Consider the following 10,328-nt stretch of genomic DNA (forward strand, 5'->3'; position numbering starts at 1 on the left):
TCAGGGTTACCAGGTTTTCACAGCAGAACCTCTCCAATTGCTATTTAAAACAAACTCAAAAATAGGTCAGTCACATTTGGAGGGGGGTTCCCCTGTAAATATAGTGTTTTCTGGCGGGGTTCTCCCTACTCCAAGTAGCATATTTTAGCCTAGTCATTGTGGTTGCTTCAACATGTAAAACATGAACATGGTGGACGGAAATGTGCAGATTAACCTCATTTTACAGAAATAGTTCATTTTTAATGTTAAAACAATAGATATATTTTTCAATATTAAGAGCATTTTTGGACATATTCTGGTTGTCAAATATTAGCGCAACTGACGTCATACATCCATTAATATTACCTTGACTACTGCAATCATTATACTAAATGTGTTGGTACTGTCTTCACCTGCAGGAGAAGAGAAACACGAAGCTCTAGGTCTCGGAGGAGCCCGTCCTGGTTGGAAAGAGAGCATATAGATTGGGAAGCATTCCCTCCACCTAAACTTTTCAGCCTGTCCCAGCGTCTCGACCGACCGCTGCCTCCTGGTAGTCCTGTTTATTCAGAAGTCATCAGAGCCTATGAGAACAGAGGGTATGAGAGGTAAGCAAAATCAACGTAAAAAAATTTGGCATTAAATCCACATATTAGAATGATTTCTGAACGATCATGACATTCAACTGTTGTACCAAAATCCGACCCCCCATGAAAATCTTACCCCTCGCGTGCACGTGCCTCTTTGGTGAGTCTGTGATCTTGTTAACCCGTGCTGGTCAGTGAGATGTAGCAGAGGTTAACAAGGAAGATTTGTGCCATGTTATTGAAGCTACACAGAAATTATTATATGCACACAGCTTGTCTATACAAAAAGGCATAACATATAGTCTGTTCATAACATAAGCTTAATGTAAATGAATGAATGACAAAAAAAAACATCCTAATAAGTACATACATACATGAGTAAATATATAAAATAAAATAAACCTTTTTTTTTTTTTTTTTTACCAATTATCACTATTGTAATAAGAATTTGATAATAATTTTCTTTTATTTTTTAATGTAATGACACATGCAACTTAAAAATGTTACATTGCAAACATTTATTTGCCTTGTTTTATAGCGTGCTATTTGCGTATATAGGAATGCATACACGTGAAACAATGCGTTTAACTATTAATACTCTTTATGACGTTCATGTGCAAGTTCAGTGGGCAGAGTAGGCTAATACAGTGTTTACTCAAATCACGTAGTGAACTAATAAGAAATGACAACATCAAATACGATCTGGATGTTATTGCAGCAGGATAGTCAATGCAATCTGAATCTGAAAAGCTTTATTCTTAACCCTGTGGAAGTCTCTACAGTTTACGGTTTGCATCCATTTTACACATGAATTAAATTTCTGCTTATTACTTTAAATGTCGACAACGCTTCCATGTAGGCTCCTTGGTGCTTGATGTGTGGAACATCGAAAAATATTCAGTAAAAAAACGAAGAAAAGTCGGACGAAATGCGTCTAAAGTCGCTGCACTGCAGTGTTCCTTTAAAACAGGAATAGCTTCTCTTCTGCCTATATTCCTAGCCCAATATGCGCCATACGTGTATAGAAAACTACATCACGAGCCCACTTGTTACAACCACACCGCATTTTTGAATGTTATGTAATTATGTGGGAGGATGTAAAGGCATAGACATATACTGTAAGATGTGACTTTCTACACAGGAGTCAGGAGAGTCTGCTGAGAAACTCCAATTCCACATATCCTACATACCACGCCAACAGCCAAATCTACCCGGCCCTTGTTTTCCAAAGGGTTCAAACTGAGCCAAACCCCACCACTGCTTCTACCACCCCAGTTTACGTACAGATTTCCACACCTCCCAAAAACAAGACCCCACACGCCCCTGCTGTCACCCACCCATAGACGGGAATGCAACCAGTAGTCATTTATCTCATCAGCAGCACTGAATGTGGCCAAGACAATACAGACAACATTGCGCAGATGTGGTGGGCAGATTTAACTGGTTTAACCAGAAGCACTTTGATATTTTTAATGTTGATGATGTCTTTTGCTATATTGTAAATATAATTCATTTTCAGGTGGACCTGGTTATTCATGTCAGATCTTTAAAGATACCTAATTTAACTGTAAATAGAAGTTTTGATGATATTGTAAGAACATAAAATTGAACAATAACCTTTCTGTTTTTGCACAGTTTAGAAATGTCCTTGAGGTGGTCAGCTACCAGCCATTTTCATTATATTGTATTCATATTCATATATACTCTTGTTAGAATGAGACATTTGTAACCTAACTGTAAATTTGCACTTTAAATGCACTGATTCATTTCTAATAAATTGTTGTGTCAGTCTATTTTTCTTGCGCCCTTAATTGAGTCTGGATGCCCTTGTCAATTTGAGTAAAATTTGCTAAATGGGTTTTTATGCGAAACCAGAACAGATGTGGTAAAAAATCTCTCTCATTTTCATTGGATGATGGACACCATGCATTCAATGAACCATCTCAGAAATTCAAATAATTTGACTTAATTTACATGGATGCAACATAACAAGGATTGATGTATTTAACATATGTCAAAAAGATAGAAGAAAAAGGACAGCGAACAATAACATTGATCTCATTGCAAAAAAGGTCAGTTTTAACTTATTTTCTTTTCTTATTTTATTCACATCTTACTTGAGATAGTAATTATTTATACATTTAAAAAAAGTATATTTATTATTTGTGTGTGTCTATATGCACTATATTCATTTAAACGTTTGTAAGATTTTTTTTAATTAAATATGTACTTAAGTATATAATACTTATAGTAATAAGTAATAATTCAGCAAGAATGCATAAATTGACCAAGAGTGACAGTAAAGACATTTATAATGTTACAAAAGATTTCTATTTCAAATAAATATTGCTATAAGAAAATATTTTTTAAATCAATGATTTTAATAAATATTTCTTGGGCAACACATTTGGCATCAAAATAGCATATTAATGATTTCTGAAAGATCATGTGACACTTAAGACTGTAAATTCACCTTTTTTAATTCAGCATTTTAAAAATATTAAAATGGGGGGGAAAGTTATTTTAAATTGTAATAATACTTTACAAAATTAGTTTTTTATTTATAAATGCATGCATAAGCATCTACTTATATGTGTACATAAATGCATTTGAGAGTTTAAATTAATTTCCATATGGCAAAAATATATATTTATAAAATATAAAAATATTTTTGAAATGCATGCTAAATATATTCTACTTTTTTTTTTTTGTAAAAGAGGTGCTCAATGAAATATATTTAGTTTCAACCTTCATATACCAAACTATATTTCTAAAAGTATTTCAAGGGCAAGAAAATGCATTTTCTTGGACTAAAATATATTTTTAATGCTTTTAAAAAATATATTTATATATTTAAAATATATAAAATATATTATAAAAATCTACAAAAAAGGCCAAAAATGTATTGATACAAAATACATTTACGTAAATATTTATTTGCAGTTGGACACTTTTTGTATATTTTTAAAACATATTTTAAATGTAAACATATTTTCAAAAACATATATTAGTAGAAAACATATTTTAGCAAATATATTTATTGGCCATTATTTAAAAATATATTTTTGCTGTATGGGCTATATTTGCCATGGTTTTGTAGTACAAGCAATGTTCTTTGTTGTTTCTTTACAGTGCTCAGTCAACATGGCAAACAAGACATCAAATGTAACCTATACAAACACAAACTACAGTAATACCAGCAGCTATACAAGCAATACAGTCAATATGCATGAGTTATTTCTTGCCATTGTGGATAAGTGCAATGATGAATATTCCTATGTTCGCTTGCCACTAGGAATTGTAACTTTTGTGTTGGGCTTCCCAGCTAATGTGGCTCTGCTGTGGTTGCTGGTGAGGGGCGAGAAAGCTCTATCACCCTCTGAAATTTTGGGGCTCAATCTTGGCGTGCTGAACGTCATCTTTTGCATCAGTCTTCCTTTTGATGTGTACATTTCTGCGAATTACATTCGTACTGGAGATCTCCTGACCATTACAGAGGCCATTTCTATCCTCAACCTGATCGGCTGTCCTCTTCTTTTGACCAGTATGTGTGTGGAGCGCTACCTGGCCGCAGCACATGCAGTCCTCTACATGAAACTAGGAAATAATTGGGAGTATCGTGTTGTCTGCTCAGCTTTAATTTGGATCGTAACTTTAGGCATTGCAGTGATTACCTACCAACAAAGACTTCCTAAATTAGCCATGTACTTGTCAATCACCCTTGATGCTTTCTTACTGATAATGCTGGTGTGTCTAACAGGCATCGTGCATGTACTCCGCAAAAAAGGTCCGGGTGAAGGGCAAACGGGTAGAAGAGGGGGGTCATCTGTAAAAAGCAGAGCACTAAAGAACGCTTTGCTGATTCTAGTCCCTTCGGTTGTAGTCTATGGACCTCTCCTGGCTATCGCCCCTTACATGTTCACACTAAAGGATATGAATGAAGAAGTTAGTCACACACGCTGTTTAATCCTGAATCTGATGAATACCATTCCTAGTCTTGGAACATGTATTGGGCCTGTGTTTTACATGTCCCGTGCAAAACAACTGGGCTGCTGTAAAAAGAATGCTGAAAAAGAACAAACAACGACTCAAGACCTACAGCAACCAAAGTGAAGTTTGGCTATTCATCTAAAATATGACATATAAAAATATTTCTGTTAGATTAGTACATTAAAATTATTTAGAATATTGTTTTGGTTGATGTTGCTATTTACCCGTTTTAAAGAAATATTATTTTGATTGCTTCTAGTGTTGGGTAAAGTTACTTTTAAAAGTAATGCATTACAATATTGCGTTATTCTATTAAAGGGGTCATCGGGTGCTAAGTTCACTTTGTTCACATGTTGTTTGAACATTAATGTGTGTTGGAAGTGCATGTACAAATCTACCCTATAATGGTAAAAATCCATGCAGTGGTTTTTAATTAATCTGTAAAAATAATATTCCCTTTTTCAAATCGAGCCATTCTCAAATGCCTGTCGTTGTGGGGTCACATCGGGGTTTTTTTTTTATGAATCTGTGCTTCGCCTTTCCTAACAAAGTGCTAGTTAGCAAGTTTAGCGGGTAAATGTAATGTAATGTAATCTAATGTAAACAGGCGCGTCTATCCACAGAGAGAAGAGAGGGGCGGGGCGAGCAGAGCTCATTTGCATTTAAAGCAGCCTCGACCAGAATGAGATGATTTTTGTAGAGTTGATTTTGGCAAAGTAAAAAGGGTGTTGTTTTACACAACCATTGAGAATTTTTAACCCAAGTATATTTCATTAAGACCCTAAAGAATCATATTAACTTGTGGAAAATGGGCATCTGATGACCCCTTTAAAAAAAATAAAAAAAGTAACTAATTGCATTACTAGTTACTTTTTATGGAAAGCAATGCATTACGTTACTTTTGCATTACTTTTTGTCATCTGGGCTGGGCTTGCTTATTTGTTTTTTAATAACCTAAAAGTTATATTTTTGCTCTTTTACCAGAAAAGCTAAATTAATAAGCCTCAGACTGAAGGAAGTGCCTCTGCCAATGCACCTCACTCTCAATTTTTCTCAACACTGGGACAGGAGACATGTCGGTGAACTAATGGGAAATAAGTAATAAGTAGGAATAAGTAGAGGTTACTGGGTGTTATATTACGGAAGCCTGTTTCCACCATTGAAAAATTTTGACTTTGTTCACATAATTTATTATGGCTTTATTTCTCAGAATTGCAATTCTGACTTTATAACTAGGTTATCTCACAATTGAGAGGAAAAAAGTCAGAAATATGAAATAAAAAGTCGCAAATAGGCTACCTTTTATCTTTTTATTCAGTGGCGGAAATGGGCTTTTATAGTATATCGAGTTTGTACAATATATCTATGTATTTTTTGTAAACAATGGCAATACCGTTTTTATCTATATACCGTCATTTGATATGAGACGATCGCATCTGAAAAATAGCAATAGACATGGGAGTGAGCTTCTGCAGAGAAAGTGCATAATCTAATTTTTCTTAAACATGAGACATGCTTCATTTTAAGGGCCTTAAAATAACTCAATAACTTAAGATATAGTTAAAATGTGTATTTTAAAATGGCTTGCCCCATCAGATGCTCTGATAGAATGGTTGCCTGTGCTGCCAACACACTGGGGTCCCGGACCTCCCATAAGCATTAAGGGACCCCCCATAACACCTTAAAAAATATACCTGGGGGGTCCCCCTGGTTTTTCAATAAAAATATAATACTTAAAACATAAAACTAATGAAAATGGAGATGAAATGAAAAGATTTGATTTCTGTATTAAATTTAGACCTGCTCACGTTAAATCATATTTTATTTCTACGCGTTCTTACAGCGTTGCGCATTATAACCAATCACACACGACTCTGTTGAGTTTAGAATGCAGTAGCCAATCAGAGGCGTTCAGAACAGAACAGTCCTTGCTAAAACCTGGAGCTTTGTTCAGACTGAATTCGCGAATTCCCTCATCATAAGCAACAAAGTGCAGATGTACTAAATATGTAAGTAAGAGATTTATTTATCATACAGTATATGGACAGCTTCATTGAATATAAGAGGAGTTATGAGCACTTAAACACTAGCTAGACTGACTGTGCTCATTTAGAGTGCGTTCTTTCACTGCGTGATTCAGTCTAATAAAATGCATTTTTCCAAAATTCAGGAAATGGGAGCCGAATATTTCATATAAATAATCAATATCACACGAAGAGTGCCTTTTTTTTTTTTTTTTGCAAAAATCACAAATGTTCACAAATATTGATTTTATACTACAGTTCAATAAACCAGAAGATATTATTAAAAGACTTATGTTATAAACACCATATAGCCTATTTTTGCTCTATTTTGCCAACAAAAATCATTCCAAACACAGCCACTGCACTGTTTTGCGTCTCTGAACAACATGATGTTTGTTTCGTTCCTGAATGTATCAACCGTTTAAATGATTCGATTCAATCGCAATGACTCACTCATTAACTGTGACTTTGGCTTTGAAAGCATTATTTTTGTTTTTAGACTGTGACATTACAATGTTAGAAAGTAATGTGATTTTAACCCTTTTTTGCACATAATAGCCCCTCTATATTCACTTCTTTCTTCCTGTAAAAGTGGGCGTGGTCATTTGTAAATTTTATGGGTTTGGCTTCCGGTTTCATCCACGTCCAGCTATTTGCACAAAACAGCTTGTTTTGCTGCTTGATATTTCAAATTGGTGTATCTTACCATATTATTTCAATGGATCTTAATTATAAGCACACTGGTATGTAATGTAGTTTTACCATTTACTGCACGTTTTTCTTCTCGTTATATCCCTATAGCGGCTAATGAACCGGAAGTCTCACCCATAGGCTTACTTCTGCGTTAAAGAATAAGGTGGATAGCATAGCCTACATAGTTACATTCACTATATTTGTTTTTATAGCCTTTAATATTAATAATTTTGTTTTAATAGTAAATAGAAAAACATAGAAAATACAGACATATATAGGCTGCCGTATATCGCAATTCCACTATATTTCATTTTAAATTTAAACATAAAGTTAGTTACTTGAAACAGAAATTTGATTATGTAAGTTGATTATGTAACTCAGCACTGCTTGCTTTTACGTTTATGCTTGAATATAAAGATGTTTTTTATGCTATGTGATTGGAGGGTACCTGAAATACTTAAAATGATATGGATGTAGAGTACACAAATGTACTTGACTTGATGAAATTAGCAACAGATGTGAAAAGTAAATTCATGAACTTAACTAACAGTGGTTAACAATAAGGCACATGAGGGTGAAATGAAAGCGTTAAAACCACAAGTGGAGATAAATCTGTCGACGATGACTTCATTGAGTGGGGGTAGAAGAAGAAAACAGTGTAGGCGACAGTGCAAAGGCAATTAGAAACAAGTGGAATTCGCCAAAAAGAAGTATAAAATATAAAAAGACAGAATAGAGCACTCGTTAGATGGTGTTTGCATTAAGTGTGAAGGACACCTGAAAGACCAGCAAGAGACGTGTAGCTTCATCACCAATACTGCTGTTTAGAGTTTGATTATAGAACTCCAATTTTAGCTAAAGTGTTTTGTATTGTTACCAATAAAATACATGTATTTCTGTTACAATTGTCTCTTTTGAGAATTTACTTTACAACTACAAACTTCGCCTCAATAAAAACAACCACAAGGGATTCCTCTGCATCATTCCTGAAGAGCTTCAACCTGCAAGCGGGTAAGTACTTTATCATTTTGGCTAGATTTAACTATCCTTACCCTACCTGAACTGGGTTAAATGTGTATGCAAAAAGACACATCAAGACAACAATATAAATAACTAAATTCTATAACTTAATTTTTAAATTTCCTGTGGATTTAACTTTTTTCTGATACAAACACTGTGATTATGTAAAATTAATTTAGTCAACTAATATGCAGATTATTGTTACCTGGTTATTCTTGTACTTTTGGCTTTGCAGACAAACCTCAAAGTAATGTAGGTATTTGCAGTGCTGGCCTGTAGGTCTGTAGGGCCCTAGGCAAGATAATGAAAATGGGGCCCACTAGTGTGAAAAAAAAACTGTTATAAAAATTTGACGAGTGAAGAGAAAGCACATAACATGACTATTTCAATATTTAAGTGTAAATGTGTATTAATTGTAACACATTCAACAAACATATGTAAAAATTAAAAAAAAAAAAATAAGAGTGCAAGTGAGCTTGAGCAAACAGATACACATGCAACACAAATAAATTAAATATAAAGGATGCATACACAAAAACTAAATAAAATAAACAGAGCATAAACAAAATAAACATAGGCCTACTAATATTCAGAAATTTGTGTGTTTTGTTTAGTTTTGATTGATAAAAGCTTCAATGCATTAGATATTGGATCTGGGTCTGATCATGGGCATCACTGCATGTATAAAACAAGCACTACAGCAATAAATATTTTGTATATAGCAGTCAAAACATCTTTTTTCCAGCTCCAGAAAGATATCTCTTGGATTCCATTTCTATAACTTCACTTTAATCTCTCTATCATACTTTCATTTCAAATAATTTAAAAAATAGCATTAATGTGTAACAAGACTTCATTTCAAGAGACTATTCTGAGAGGCAACATTAAGTGAATTCCAAAATCTAAACCGTAACAACAAAATCTAAACTGAAACCAAAAAGGTTTTCAAAAATGACCAAACATGAAAAAAAAACGCTGAGTTTGTTGTGCCTGTCTGTAGGGCTGCACAATTTGGTCAAAATGTTGTTTTTATCAATATGACTAATTCTGAATATAGTTATTACTAAATAAAACATTAAACAAAACAGTAATTATCAGGGGCGCAGCAACAAATTCTGGGCCCTATGCACAAGCAGTGGCCATGGGCCACAGTAAGCTCGAGGTTCACAACTACCTACAACTAACCTTACTACTAATCTAAGAACTCTTACATGTATAACAAAAAAAGCCTTATTACACAGCTTCTCTGAATTTCTGTTTTATTTGCAGAATGCTTAAAAGCTAACAGTAGATGCCACCAAAGGTTGCCTAAACTCACCCTCTGTGACAGTTTCTGAAACTGAGTGCCATGCGTTTCACAAGTTAGCTTTGCTACTAATATGACAGCCTATCCTCATGAACCTATATGACATTGAGCCTACAAAGTTAGACTATAGTCCAATAACAAATATTAATTTAGTTTTCGAATTAGTATACTATTGAAATGGTGTAGGCTATGCAAACAAGGCATCATGTCATTTCTAATTTTGTGTTATGCTGTTGTGTTATTAGCACTGATAATCGCGGTGGTATTGAAGTGTTTTGTAACCACAGCAGGAGTTCATTTGTAGACTATTTGCTCTCACATTTTGGGCTCACCTTTCTTGGGAAAGAAGTCTGTTAGCAGTTGCTTTCCCTCATTTCTTTTTTTATCCCTTTCTTGCCTCTCTTTTCTTTTCTGAGAACCGGATTTAGCTTTCTTAGACATCATCTTCCATAGCACAGTTATGCACTGCCGTCTGCCGCTTCAGCAGAATGAACGCTACTTCCAGTGTTGCCAACTTTTTTTCAATGGAAAGTAGCTAAACCCCACTTGAAAAGCCGTCAAATGTCATACGTTCATTAGCATATTAGCTCATTAGCGTACGTCAGTACGTCGTATTGTCTTGCCTCTCTGTGCTCACATACTGCTATTTAATGCAGCCAAATACAATTAAACTGTTTTCATTTATATATTTCATAGATATATTGATATATTTTACGGTTTCTTTTGTCA

At 34.3% G+C, this 10,328-nt stretch overlaps 2 protein-coding genes across 3 annotated transcripts in view; both read left to right on the forward strand.

Moving 5' to 3' along the window:
- si:ch211-242e8.1 (uncharacterized) overlaps positions 1–2,348 on the forward strand; it is a 7,035-nt gene extending 4,687 nt beyond the window's left edge. For both annotated transcript variants that reach the window (XM_051134424.1, XM_051134423.1), the window contains exons 6-7: positions 399–587; positions 1,708–2,348. In XM_051134424.1, coding sequence (XP_050990381.1) covers positions 399–587; positions 1,708–1,909 — 391 coding nt within the window. In that variant the 3' untranslated portion in view covers positions 1,910–2,348. The remainder of the gene's footprint in view (positions 1–398; positions 588–1,707) is intronic.
- A 1,443-nt stretch (positions 2,349–3,791) lies between these two features.
- LOC127181123 (P2Y purinoceptor 4-like) lies at positions 3,792–4,679 on the forward strand. The gene has a single exon (XM_051135674.1). The coding sequence runs from the start codon at positions 3,792–3,794 to the stop codon at positions 4,677–4,679; it is 888 nt and encodes a 295-aa protein (XP_050991631.1).
- The last annotated feature ends 5,649 nt before the right edge of the window (positions 4,680–10,328 follow it).

The sequence above is a fragment of the Labeo rohita genome, chromosome 18 (assembly GCF_022985175.1).
Source record: "Labeo rohita strain BAU-BD-2019 chromosome 18, IGBB_LRoh.1.0, whole genome shotgun sequence".
Lineage (NCBI taxonomy): Eukaryota > Metazoa > Chordata > Actinopteri > Cypriniformes > Cyprinidae > Labeo > Labeo rohita.

Excerpts from the sequence above, each read along its gene's own strand:
- LOC127181123 (XM_051135674.1), top strand. The coding sequence starts at position 3,792 with ATGCATGAGTTATTTCTTGCCATTGTGGATAAGTGCAATGATGAATAT.